The following is a 14,364-nucleotide window of genomic DNA, read 5'->3' as shown; positions in this document are numbered from 1 at the left end:
GTTCCAAAGCACCAGTCTGGTCTCCGTGTGTGGCTTTCTCCATAAACGGTGGTGTGGAAGTGTAAAGCATGCAGCGCATGTGATTTAAATCTTGAGCATGTGCCAGATACTCTTATCATTCTCCAAGTGGACATGCATGGAAGAGCTTCATAAACAGGCTCTTTCTGTGCTTGTCTTCTGAATTTTATTTTGCTTTTCATGTATTCTTTTTACTTTATTTTTTTTAACATAGAACTCTTTGAAGTCTTCAACACGGCGAAAGAAGAGGACATCTTTCAAAAGAAAAGCCAGCAAAAGAGGCAATGATGTAGGTATTTAAGACCTTTGAAAACCAGTCGCCTTTTATTAAGTGCATAAATGCAGATTTTAAAGTTTCTTTTACTGCATTTATATATAATATATATTTTTTATTGCATTTATATATAATATATATATATATATAACTGGAAAATTCCATGTTATTAAAGTTGTTGCGACAAAAAATTAGTTTTGATAAAAACTTGTATGAGAAGTCTGTTATTAGCTGAGTTGATTTTTTTCAAGAAACTTGAAAAACTTTTCAAGAAATTTGGTCCTGTAGTTAGATTAACTATGTAGCTTATAGAAGACTGTTTTTAGCCCTTGTCTAGTGGACTAGTTGTATGCTGAATGATGGACTTATGGGGAGAGGTGGATGGAGACTTACCTCTACCTAGCCAGAACTCTGTTGGTAAGGTTCTCACTTGGGCACTGAGCAACTGCAGACCAGAAACTTCAATCTGTGTCTGCCTCAGCCCAGGAGAATGTCCTCATTACTGGGCTCTCAAATGTCCTGTAGATACAGAGAAGTTGAGAGGCAGATATATTTCTCGCTGATATAATGAGAAATATTAGAATCATATAATACAAGTAAAACCTATTCCAAGAAGGGAAGGCCAGCAAGGCCAAGAATACAGGAGCAGATCAGCTGCAAATAAACACTGGTTCAACTTGCCTGTTAAATGGAAGTCATGAAGTAAGTAGTTTATCTCTTTCAATTTTCTATTGGAAAAAGAAAATCATATTAGGAATAGTGCTGTAGCTGACACATTGTTAGGACTAAATGAATCATTTCTTTTTGGGAAAGAACATAAAGTTAAAAAAAAAAAAAAAGTTTTGGGCTGACCTGAAACAATTTTTTCCTTCTTATCATGTAGTAGAATTTTCACAGCTGCAGAAATTAAGTCTCAGCTGAGCACCATGTTATGGCTGTACTGTTTCCAGTATCCAAGGTAGTTTTGTCAGAGCTATGTTGGTTCTTCTACATGTGCTATATCTACCCTTTGCATAACTTTTACTAAAGTTATTTCTTGCTGTGGTTTCTCAGGATAACAAAGGTCGACCATTCGTGATAAAGCCTATTTCCTCTCCACTCATGAAACCACTGTTGGTTTTTGTAAATCCAAAAAGTGGAGGGAACCAGGTAAGGTTATAATATGAATTCAGGTAACAAAATTTTAGCTAAATAACTGTTTTTCTGCAAATAAGAATAGTTTTTGGTCAGTCATAGCTAAGAGGAGCTCTATGCAACTGAATTAGAGTCTCCTAGAAGAGATGCTTAGTGTTGAATGCTCTCTATACCTACTACAGAGGTGTCAATGGTTTGCGGGACTGTTTGACCCGGTACTGTGACAATTGAGGCAGGAGACCCACAGGCCCACACCCTGGGGAAGGGGAAGGGGGAAAGGGAAAATAGAGAAGGGAGATTGGGCCTAGGTACAAAACAGCGGCAACGATCTGAGGAGGAAAGCTAATTTACTAAATAAGATATAGAAAGCAAAATAACACAATATAATACAATATAATTGGAATTGAGGCTAGTGAATCAAATAAGATGAGCAAGAGAGTGAGTGTCCGATAAACAGAAGGCCTTACGCTAACGCTGAAGGCGGACGGCTGCAACAAACACACACTGCTGAGCTCGATCCCGAAGGGAAGAGGGACAGTCCCGTGACTGCAGACAGTTTTTATCTTTCCCTCTGGGTGGAAACACATAAAAATACAAAGGATCGCACACTCCTCTGGGGAATGTAGTTCTTCTCTTCTGAGACTGGCATATCCATAGCTATTGATGATCCACAGAGCTGAAGCATTAACTCTTCAACTCCCTACACAACACATGATGTCATGATGTGGAATATCAACAACACAAGAAAAACTGCAAAACCATGACAAGAGGGTAGTCTGTTCCACTGAAGTGGAAGAGAAGGATATTTAAATACTTGAGCAGCTGTCTTCATATCTTAAGATTTTTGATAGGAACCTGAAATGGTAGTTTGAAGATTTTTCAGAAGACCTCATTTTCCCATGTGAAATTAACGTTACTAGTGAAGTCATAGACTTATTTTATACCAAATATGTTGTAATTTTACATTCCAATATGATGACCTTTTGGTGAAGAGTTGACCAATCTGCACTGAGAGAGGGAGCACTGCAACTGCAGCCCACAGAGTTCTTGGATGCTGCTTCACAGGGTAGTAAAGGCTTACAGTTAGAAGTATTTGTGGTGATGATTTTGTAGATCAGAGCAGCATCTTACTTGGATGGGCGGGCAGGGCACTCTTCACTGTGGAGGCTTTGCCCACAAACTTCTTCAGTTTCTTGCTGCTGTGGATAACAGGCTGAGAATGTGTGGTTTAACAGAGGTTTCTTGTTGCAGGTGATGAGAGATAGGAGAACAGGTTTCTGTGGGAGAAGAACCTTTGGTCTGACCCTAAGTGCCTGTTCTTATGAACTGTTAATGATCTGTATTGCTAAATTCAATTTACATGCATACATGTGCACGCTGCATGGATTGCTGGGTCACTATTTTAAAGAGCTGTTACTTGCTGCAACTCTGAATTTTGTATTTTCTTTGGCTTATGTTTGCATTATAAAACATAAAGGAAAGAAAAGCATAACACTATTATTTTTAATAATTGTTGTGCTATTCATAATTTCCTTTCCTTTGATTTTTCTCTTTTCTCAGGGCACCAAAGTTCTCCAAATGTTTATGTGGTATTTGAATCCACGCCAGGTCTTTGATCTCTCTCAGGAAGGGCCAAAAGATGCGTAAGTTTTCAGGCACTCAGCTATGTTTTTATATTAGGAAAACAGATAAACATCTACCTTGGATTGATTGGTAGATTAATGATGCTGATAGGTTCCACACTGTGATATAGAATCAAAGTTTCAGAGTGTAGATAAACCTATGTAAATGCTCATACATGTTCAGATGAAATCTTAAGCACGTGTATGGAGAACAGAAGGCTTGGGGGTCCTAATAGCAGTTTTGCATACTTATGGGGATGTTGCTGAGAAGACAGAGTTTGACCCTTTACAGCAGAGTGGAAAATAGGGGCAAGAAACAGTGGGCAAATTGTCCAAAGAGGCAGTAGAAATGAGAGAGGTTCTGACTAGATGTAAGGAAAAACTTCTTCAATGTATGACAGTTACCCATTAGAATGGCTTCTCTTTGTATGTGGAGATTTTTTAGTCCCAGCTTGATGAAACCCTGAGAAATATGGTCTGATCTCATCATTGAGTCTGCTTTGATCAGGAGTTGAGCTAGAAATCTCCCGAGATCCCTTCAAACTCAAATTATCTTGTGTCTGTATGATTGACTGTGAATGTGACAGGCTGGTAGTTTATCTGTTGAATACAGAGTTACTTCTACAGTTTTCTCTATTGCACTGTTTGTAAGTTCTGTCCTCGTGTATAAATATGTGCACATGAATAAATACAGTTAAAAATAAAGAGGTGTGTATATGAAGTTATAAGCAATTTGAGTTCAAATTATGTTATTCTGAGTGATATGTATTCTGAGATAGTTCAAGTAAAATAACATGGGGAATGGTCTCTATGCGGTCTGTGAATACACTGCTCAAATAGATGTGTGAAACGTATGCTGCTTTCAGATACAATCTTTTCCACTTGCCAAGGAGCACCCTCTATTGGTCAGAAGTTTTCTTGTTTGTTTCTTTTGCTCTGTGACTGTGGGGAGGACTTATAGCAAGCGATGTAAGCGGAGACAGAAACTATAGGCCATTCTTTGGTATGTAATCACATTATAGGAAAATGTGGAATCTTATTCAAAATTACCACTTTAAAATATGCATTTTGAATGCCAACTGAAGGCTATTACAAAGGTGATTGGATTCACATAGTCAAAACCCCAGGGAGTTCCCTATCCATAGGGAGTTCACCTTATGCCTAAATCTCAGTAGTCTATGGACTGCAGATCTACAGTGCTTGCCAATTCCCGTGTGGCTGATCTTTAGTGGGGTGAAGCTACCTTTAGAGTTCCATGTGTGACTGCAGCACGCAGCTATCTTTGCACACTGAGTAACTAATGCTCAGTAACTGAGCAGTTATTGAAGGGTAAGTGTTTCCTGGAGAGAGAACCTGCTTAGAGAAGGATATGATTCTCACTGCTAAGGGTTAAGAAACTGTACTTGTGTGCTATTCAAGATAGAGATATTTGCCTTGTTTAACTGTCTGCTCAGTGCTCTTTTGATGTTGTAGGCAGTACAGAAGGATAGTAATCATTTAAAGTCAAATGTTTACCTGTATAAGAATGGTCCAAATATTTTCTATTCGTACTTCTAGAACACCCATACATGTTTTTCCTTTTGAAACACCTGCTACTCTCCTAATGATGTGTAAAAGCTTAGAAGTAAGAATTGTACAGTTTTCAGAGCTGTGTAACAGAGTTTTAAGGTTGAATTAGATCCTCAGTAAACTAGGTCTCAGTATGTGAATGTATCTCCTTCCCTGGGAGATGTCTTATTATGCCTCTCTTTCATGCAGCTGATGGAACAAACATTTTTTTTGCTCTCCTGTTTGTATCTTAGATCAGATATTCAGAGAATGAGTTTTGTTAGCTGTTTCTGCCTTCTGAGGTGTTAAAGAGATACAGTTATCAGTTGAAGGAGCTGTCATGCTCTACACGCTTCAGAAACAGTGGTTCAGCAAACACTGATGAGAAAAACACTTCATTTGGTTTAAAGCTTCAGTGTTTACATTTGTTTGCCTTAGGATAAGAGGAAAATAAAAACCTTTGTCATCTCCAGAGTAAGAATGAGAATCTGTCTTTTCAGATGACGTGTTCCCATGTTAAACAGACAAAACACTTCTCAGGAGGGGCTGTCTAACTGTTAAGGAAGGCTCGGTTTCTTTTTTTTTTTTTTTTTTTTAAGTTTTCTCCTCCATCCTGCATCATTACTAATGAATATTATAGAGAAAAATAAATGGTAGTTAAACCGTCACTGGGAAAGATGCTTAATAATTACCTTCATTGTTGTACTGACTTTTTCAAAATTATTTTTTGCTTTTCCCTCCCCTGGCCAGGCTGGAGCTGTACAGAAAAGTGCCAAATCTGCGGATCCTGGCCTGTGGTGGGGATGGAACGGTAGGTGACTGGTGCCTGGCCACCCTCTGGTCATTGCCAGGAGATGAAATTGCTCACTACATGGGTTTCCCACTTTGTGATTCCTGTAGAAGTTGATAACCTACCTTACAGTTAATAAACCTTTTTTATTTTTATTTTTCTATATGGCTTGGCCTGCTTAGTGATGGGTCCATATTCTTATGTACTAATGCCCTAGATCTTATCTGCTTTATGCATAGATTTAATACAGCTTAAAAAATAGACAACCATTGCCACCCTCCTCTTACTATTTGTACAGATTTGAGGATCTAGCATGTTAAATCAGTGTCTGGGGGTAATTAAACCTTATTTCTACTCCTCTCTGCTATGTATTCACTATGCCTGCGTATACTCAAATGTCAAATGACTCTAGTTTCCTCACCTTCTTTATAAATCTGATGTGAGGATGCTACTTGCCTGGACTGTGGCAGATCCAGATTCAGTACTTTTTTTTCACAATTGAATTACTGTTTGTCCTTGGAAAAGTGAGTAGTGTCACATCTTCAAAAGAGTTGGGCACCTTCAGATGGGAGCTCTGCTGTTTGAGACTTGGATGCCAAGAGTGTGGTAATGAAGGAATCACAGCTGCTTTGCTCTTGCCTGTTCTTAAGAATATTGTAATTCACACTCTGTACCACTGAGTGATGAAATACAGTTGAAAAACTGGCCTTTAGAATCCATGAAGCTCAATTCCCCAAACATGCTTATTGTAGTACTTGCAACTATACTAGCTGCAAGGTGCAATGGCTGGCCAGGATGTATAGAAGTACATATTCAGCACTCTGGGAGGCTTCTGATTTTTGAGAATTACTATTTTTCAAGTATGCTGAACGCACTCTCAGCTCCTGTCTGCTTCCATGAGTACTTCTAAAGCCCCGGATGTAGAGGTCATTAATACTAGTTCTTTCCCCCAAAAGACATAAGAAATAATATGATTTGAGTACCATCCTGCTGGTACGTGGGACAATAACACATTACTCTTACTGAATTCGGAACATTCCTTGAGAAATTTGTGAGGCATTACTTTAGCAAAAAATAGAGCTGCAAAAAAAGAGGTGTTTTCAATCTGTTTCTGAAAATGTTTGAAGCTTCTACCTGAGACAATATTTTAACAGGAGAAAGATCTTCATTCTAAAAATATTGAAACAGAAATAAATACAAATGCATTGAGCCCTGGCATCCTCTATTTTTTGTTTGCTGAGCAGTGAAAGCAACAGGGGGCAGCACCTTCTCGTTGGTAAGAGCAGCACTTCACTATTACATTCACTGCTGCTCATTTTGAAGCAAATTAATATCTAGCTATTCCCAAACCCATTACATCTAGAAATGAGAAGTCTTGCTCAAATGGACTTTGTGAATATTCAATGAGACCAGATGTTATCTTGCATTATTGAGGTGAGTCAGAACTTACTGTAAGTTTTCCATCATTGCTGTTTGCTGTTACTTTCTGGGTGTAAGTAGAAAACTTTGTTTTCAAAGCAGTCAGAAGACTTCTGTTTACAGGGAAATGATAGTCTTTATCATCCTTTACTGTGAAAACATCCTTGACTCTATGAGGTTTAGAAATGACCTCAAATTAAAGAGTGGTTTTGAATGTATAAATGAGTAATTTGAAGTTTTGGTTAAAATTTAAAGTTAAGAGCATTTACAGAACTGGTTGGCATTTTTAATGTTAAATGCTTCAGTAGAAAGCTGAGGCACAAATGTATAGATTAAGTCAGTGGCAAAGACAAAGGACTCTTTAACAAGTTTTAGCCACATGGGAGTTATCAGAAATCTTTTTCCTGTCTTCCTGTTCGCAATACCAAAGGACTGACTTTGAAAAATTAGATGATGACTTACCTCTGACAACCCCTTAAGGGCTTTACTTAGTCATATCATAGCACCTGTGAAAGACTTAAATCCTTTTGGTAACCTCAAAATTCACGAAACTTTTAAGTTATTCACGTGACTGTTAGACAGTGATCTATTATATGAGGTCACATCCCACACGGACACTTGAATAGCTGTACAATGAGTTATGATAAGTAACTGTTTAATAAATAAATATTTATATGAAATTAAATTTTCCATGAAGTGACTTGGTGAGAGACTTATATTAGAATATCAAGTACAGGATCGAGTACTGGATGCTCCTCAAGATGGAAATCTTAAAGTCACAGGAGCAGGCAGTCCTTGAGTCCCATAAGTCAAGTCAGAGGGGAAGAAGACCAGTGTGGATGAACCGGGAACTTTTGTTGAGACTCCAGGAGAAAAAGAGAGTCTCTGTTCTCTGGAAGATGGGACAGGCTACTTGGGGAGACTACAGAGAACTGGCCAAGATCTGCAGGCAGGAAGTTAGAAATGCAAAAGCCCAGCTTGAACTTAGACTGGCTACTGCAGTAAAGGAGAGCAGAAAATCCTTTTACAAATATATTAACAGTGAGAGAAGAACTAAGGAGAATTTCTCTCTTTACTTGATGCAGCAGGGAATGTAACCACAGAGGATACAGAAAAGGCTGAGGTTCTCAATGCCTTCTTCACATCTGTCTTTTAATAGACAGAGCAGTTATCCTCAGGGTACTTTTCGCCCTGACCTGGAAGTCTGAGGCAGAGCACATAATACACCCCCTGTGATCCAAGCAGAGACAGTCAGAGACCGGCTCCTCCATCTGAACTGCCACAAGTCCATGGGGCCAGATGGGATCCACCCAAGGGTGCTGAGGGAGCTAGCAGAGGTGATTGCTGAGCAACTTTCTGCCATCTATCAGAATTCCTGGTTATCTGGAGAGGTCCCACAAGATTGGAGGCTTGCCGATGTGATTCCCATCTACAAGAAAGGCCGTAAGGAAGACCCGGGGAACTACAGGCCTGTCAGCCTGACCTCGGTATCAGGGAAAGTTATGGAGCAGATGATCTTGAGGGAAATCACATGACACGTGCATGGCAATAAAGGGATCAGACCCAGCCAGCACGGGTTCACCAGGGGCAGGTCATGCTTGTCCAACCTCATCTCCTTCTATGACTGGGTGACCAGACAGGTAGATGAGGGAAAGGCTGTTGACGTAGTCTACCTGGACTTCAGCAAGGCCTTTGACACGGTCTCCCACAGTATTCTCCTAAGGAAACTGGCAGCCCGTGGTGTGGACAGGTTCACTCTTCTCTGGGTGGAGAACTGGCTGGAGGGCCGTGCCCAGAGGGTAGTGGTTAATGGAGTTAAGTCCAGCTGGCGTCCTGTTACGAGTGGTGTCCCCCAAGGGTCAGTTTTGGGGCCCATCTTGTTTAATATCTTTATTGATGACCTAGACGAGGGAATTGAGTGTACCCTCAGTAAGTTTGCAGATGACACCAAGTTGGGAGGATGTGTCAATCTGCCTGAGGGTAGGGAGGCCCTTCAGGGGGATTTGGATAGGCTGAATAGCTGGGCTGAGCAAAATGGGATGAGGTTCAATAAGACCAAGTGCCGGGTCCTGCACTTTGGCCACAATAACCCCATGCAATGCTATAGGCTTGGGGCAGAATGGCTTGAAGAATGTAGAGAGGAAAAAGACCTGGGGGTGTTGGTTGATGCTCGGCTCAACATGAGCCGGCAGTGTGCCCAGGTGGCCAAGAAGGCCAACAGCATCCTGGCCTGTATTAGAAATAGTGTAGCCAGCAGGAGCAGGGAGGTGATCATCCCCCTGTACTCAGCTCTGGTACGGCCGCACCTCGAGTACTGTGTTCAGTTTTGGGCCCCTTACTACAAGAAGGACATTGAGGCCCTGGAGCGTGTTCAGAGAAGGGCAACAAAACTGGTGAGGGGTCTGGAGCACAAGTCTTACGAGGAGCGGCTGAGGGAGCTGGGATTGTTTAGTCTGGAGAAGAGGAGGCTCAGAGGAGACCATATTGCACTCTACCACTTCCTGAAGGGGGGTTGTGGTGAGGAGGGGGTGGGCCTCTTCTCCCTGATAAATAACGACAGGACGAGAGGGAATGGCCACAAGTTGCACCGGGGAAGATTTAGATTAGACCTGAGGAAGCATTTTTTTTCTGAAAGAGTGGTCAGGCACTGGAATGGCCTGCCTAGGGAGGTGGTTGAGGCACCATCCCTAGCGCTGTTCAAGAAGCGTTTAGATGAGGTGCTAAGGGATTTGATTTAGTAGTTGGGTAGAGATAGTGACAGGAGGATGGTTGGACTAGACGATCTTATAGGTCCTTTCCAACCTTATGAACTTATGAACTGTATTGATTATTTATTTATAATTATATATATCTGCTTTGCTCAGAGTGAAACAATTCAGCACTGAAGTCTCTCTTCTGGGGAATGGGAGACCTGTGGGTGTGTCTGTACTTGACTTGATCTGGACCTTGTATTCCAGGACGTGCTTTCAGCTACCATGCTGATTCTAAAGCATCTCTTGCATCTTCTTCCCTTTAATATAAGGGTAACTCAAAATTTTAATCTTAAGCTGGCTGAATTATTCTCTAATTTTTAATCTTTTTTCACTAATTTTAGCATACCATTTTTTTCAGAAAAATTTTTAGGCAGAAGCTTTTTCAGAATCTTAGTGTACTATTAATAATAGACAGAATTAACATCCTATTTTTTCTCCTTACACAGGAGGTTCATGAAGACTGCTGTACATGTTCTCTGAGAGGAAAAACCTCAGATGGGACAGCTTTAGAGTTTTTATATATATATATTTTCATTCTCCTGTTTATTTGTCTATTTATTTATTTTGAACATGATCTTTTATGCAATGGGAATTCAGTCATACCTTTCTCCTCAATTCCTTCCCTTTTAATCTTCCTTAGTAACAATTTCCTGCTTTTCTGGTTTTATAGGTTGGCTGGATCCTCTCTATCCTAGATGAGCTGCAACTCACCCCCCAGCCTCCTGTAGCTGTCCTTCCACTTGGCACTGGGAATGACCTTGCCCGCACCCTCAACTGGGGTGGGGTAAGCACTGACTGGGGTTACCCTTACATGTGGGTTCTCAACTTGCTGCTCTGATTTAGTGGTGTAGTAGTGTGAAACTTCTTTTTGGCTAAAATAGCTGAAGGGGCTTTACCCGAGGTCTGCTTCACTTGGACACAACAGCTCATTTGAGTTTCCAGTTTTGTGTCTTGAATAATGTAAATGTTCTAATAAAAAGGTGTATAGTGTATCTGTCTGTATTTTGGGCCAAATACTGAGAATTATATGTATGCTTGTAACTTAAGCGTTATTTGAACTTTATTTCTCTGTAACTTTCCTTGACAAAAGCTCTGGATTTATTTCATGAAAGGCAAATATGCTTTGAATTCCTCTCTTAATCTTACCATGCCTATCTAAAACTTGTGTTCTTAAATAATAGTCTATCAGAATGTTTCATATAACAAAATCGATCAATAATTTGACATGTTCTTAAGAACATTTGATCTGCTGTTTTAGATCTGCTTGAAAGGAATGACATTTTTCAGGTAACTGGTGAATGATTTGCTTCTCTTTGACTATCTGTGGCTGATACTTTGTGACATTGATTCTGTTGCCAGGGTTACACAGATGAGCCTGTGTCCAAGATCTTATGTCATGTAGAAGATGGGACCATTGTCCAGTTGGACCGATGGAATCTCCAGGTTGAACGCAACCCAGATTTGCCACAGGATGAGCTGGAAGATGGGTCACGTAAGGTTAGAGCCTTCTTTCTCCTAGGGTGGATATAGTATAATTAAGAGCATTTTTTGAATACTCTGTAAAAGGTGTGAGTACTGAAGCTCTAAAACTTTTCCAGTTTCTTGCTGCATCTTTTCCTATTACTCTTCAATACCTCCAGGGGTATGTGAACTGTAATATGTACTGGCCATCTTATTTGCTGTTTGGAATTCAGACTATGAGCATTTATCTCAATAACCAATGCCTGGCAAAAATCCACAGCATCTCTTTGTTTTCCCCCAGTTAATCAAGAGTGGCAGAAGAAGGAACCTTATGACAACTATTAATTCCTAAATTTGAAACACGTCTAAAAAAGCGTACAAATGTTTTTATGTTACTTAGGATTCTGATGATGAATGCTAACAGTTTTCTACTTTACAGCAAAGAGTAGTGTATTTTTGGATTTAGTATCTTTGTGTGCGCGTCTCCGTATCATCTCTCTTGAGAGTTGAAGATTTGGAATATCTTTGTGAGGGGATCATGTTTATATTGATAAATCATAGGGCAGAGGATGCTTAAAGTGTCACTGACATAAAAAAACAAACAAACAGAAAAACAAAGGATTCTGTGAACTATTTTCCTTGTCATTTAGAATTTCCATCTTATTTATTGGATGCTACTGTTCTCTCTGTACAGCCCTGCTGGGCTGGTGTAACAGTGAAGAGGCCATATGTGTGCTTTGCTATCTACTGCACCCTCAATAAAATTAGGGCTTCTTGTCTGGGACTTGCATTGCTCCTGGTTATCTATGAAACAAGAAAAACACAGCTTGAGTTTTATTCATCATGCTGAGCTTGAAGTGCCAAGCAATTAGGAAAACCTATATATCGACACGTTAAGTAGAGAAATGCTCTGGAAAATCTCAATGAAAAAGTAAATGAGGAACCTCGTAATGTGTTTGCAAGGATACTTATATGATCGTAAAACTCAGTAAATGTGTTTGCATTCTTTGGCTTTTGTATGGAACATCTCCCACAAGCTATTACTAGCCTTCACACGAGAACTACTTCTTGCATACACTCCCTCATATGTTCCATTTTCTTTTTAGGTTTTTAGGAGGTACCAAATTTAAAATAGATAATTCCTGGTGCGCCGTGGAATGTTTAATCTGTGCTGCCTTTACATGTCTTTCTATTATCTAATTATAGCTTCCACTCAATGTCTTCAATAATTACTTCAGCCTTGGGTTTGATGCACATGTTACACTGGAGTTCCATGAATCCAGAGGTAAGAGGAGTGTTTTACTTCATTAACCTTGGGCAGTAATTTTATAAATTACAAACGGATTTGGGTTTAATGCCTTGTTCTGGTAATTCAGAAAGATTGCTAGAACATACAAACCACAAATAGGAAGAAAGCAGTTGTTTCCATTTTATAGTGAATTTCTGAGAGACTTGATAATAAAGGAAAAAAAAAAATAAAAGAAAAAAAGGAATCCACTACAAGAAAAGAGCTAAAATGGGAGCTTTTCAAAGTCTTTGACCTTCTAAAGTAGAAACTTGGTACAAACAGAAAGGAAATTTACTGACACAGAAGTGTCATAGCAAGAGCAGAAAGAAAAAATGTAATTCAGGTGCAAGTGGAGGGAGGAGAAGATCAGTGAGGCTGTGAGAGAAGCAGAGTTGCAGAAGGATAACTGTGTTCTCAAACTGAACAGCTGCTTCCTATGGATGATTATAACATAATGTCATTGGACTTGGTGCAGACCCAGAACATGTCTCTGGAAATGAAAGGCTTTAATGAAGTACACAAACTGCCACAATTTGAGCTGTTGAAGCATCTTGCTTGTCCCCTTGCTGATGGCAGTTATACCACTCAACCCAAATGTGACTTTGGAGTTATGTGAACTGTTAGATTTGTATGGTTTAGGCAAGCATGCCTATATAAACAGACCTCCAATTGCTTGTGTTCATTTTTTGGTCATTTCAGCTAGATATGAATACTTTTCTTCTGAATGGCAAGCCTTCCTTATCTTCATTTTCGTATTATCAAAGTGTCATCACAAAATGGAAAGATAGCACCTGAATGCCATACTAAATAAAGAGCAGAGTGCATGATGGAATGAGCTAATGCATATTTTATGTTTAAGACTGCTTCAAGCTTCAAGAATAATAATGAGGGGCCACAAAAGGGCACAGAAATGAAATGACAGCTGTATGCATTTATTTTTTTATGAATGTATATTGCCTTGCATTGCTAATGTGACTGTGAATATACTGTATAGATGAAATGCTTGGCTACTTTTTCACTTAATGGAGGCATTACTTAGTAATGAAGTTATGGTACCCTATAAAGAATGAATATTATTCCAGAGATGCCAGTGTTTTAAAAATTTACATGGGTGAAAAAGTATTTGGCAGAGCAAGCTGTCTGTGAGTGGGTGTGTGTGTGGCTAGGAGAGATTTATAGTACAAATGTCTGCTCTTACAAGTCATTCTGTTGGTGTTTCTTATTGTCTCAAATGCTAAAATATACAAAATCATTTTTATGTGTTTTAGGAGAAAAGCTTATATTTTTGTTGCTGATGCATGGGTTTCATTGTGTTTCATGTTTAAGTAAGCAAAGCAGAACAGATTATGATATCTTTTACAGTTGATGAAAATGCAGATAAACTCTAGATTTGAGCAACTTACATGTGTAGCACTATCATGACCATTGCACCTGACCCAGTAAGAGAACTGGTTGTATGTTGTTTACTTGGGACTACTGTAATCACACATTTTTGTTCTTAATTAAAAAACAAACAAGCAAACAAACCTAAACAGCCAGTGAACCTCCCTGACACACACACACACAAAAAAAAAAAAAAAGTTATTTAAACTCTCAAGAAACTAATCCAAAATAAATTAGATTGATTTGAATTTTCACTGTATCAGGCCATTTATGCTGTGGAGGTTGCTCAATTGTTATATTTTAACTAAACAGTAATTGCAGTGTCTCAGAGGAGCGTCTATGTGAATGTGGCCTTTTCTATGGCAACCTCTGCACTTTTCTTGTGACTAATGAGATTGAGCCTTGAGGGCTGGCTCCAAGCCCAATGCATTTAGCTCTGCTTCTTCAGGAAGCATTCTTAATAGAAACTCTTTCCAGAGGTCACAGTTTCCCCCTTCATAATGTTTATGCTATGGTAGAGCAGGGAATATGCACTTCATCTCTTGTTGACATGAGCTTGAAAAGGATGAGGATGGAGTGACACTTGGATATGCAGTCAGTGATTTACTTCTACAATCAAAATTGCATTCTAATAAAATTTTGGCTCTATTCCACATAGTAGAAAGAGTGCTTCC

The 14,364-nt window shown here is 39.4% G+C and overlaps 1 protein-coding gene across 4 annotated transcripts in view; it reads left to right on the top strand.

The window, feature by feature from the left end:
• DGKI (diacylglycerol kinase iota) overlaps window positions 1–14,364 on the top strand; it is a 209,044-nt gene that overhangs the window by 106,850 nt on the left and 87,830 nt on the right. For all 4 annotated transcript variants that reach the window (XM_065742681.1, XM_065742684.1, XM_065742683.1 and 1 more), the window contains 7 exons: window positions 233–307; window positions 1,346–1,441; window positions 2,987–3,069; window positions 5,347–5,407; window positions 10,229–10,342; window positions 10,918–11,055; window positions 12,226–12,304. In XM_065742681.1, coding sequence (XP_065598753.1) covers window positions 233–307; window positions 1,346–1,441; window positions 2,987–3,069; window positions 5,347–5,407; window positions 10,229–10,342; window positions 10,918–11,055; window positions 12,226–12,304 — 646 coding nt within the window. The remainder of the gene's footprint in view (window positions 1–232; window positions 308–1,345; window positions 1,442–2,986; window positions 3,070–5,346; window positions 5,408–10,228; window positions 10,343–10,917; window positions 11,056–12,225; window positions 12,305–14,364) is intronic.

This window comes from Cyrtonyx montezumae, unplaced genomic scaffold, assembly GCF_038088225.1.
Source record: "Cyrtonyx montezumae isolate F1298 unplaced genomic scaffold, pur_monq_1.0 scaffold_3, whole genome shotgun sequence".
NCBI lineage: Eukaryota > Metazoa > Chordata > Aves > Galliformes > Odontophoridae > Cyrtonyx > Cyrtonyx montezumae.
Note: the sequence above shows the minus strand (reverse complement) of the source record. Positions and strands in the feature narration are given on the sequence as shown.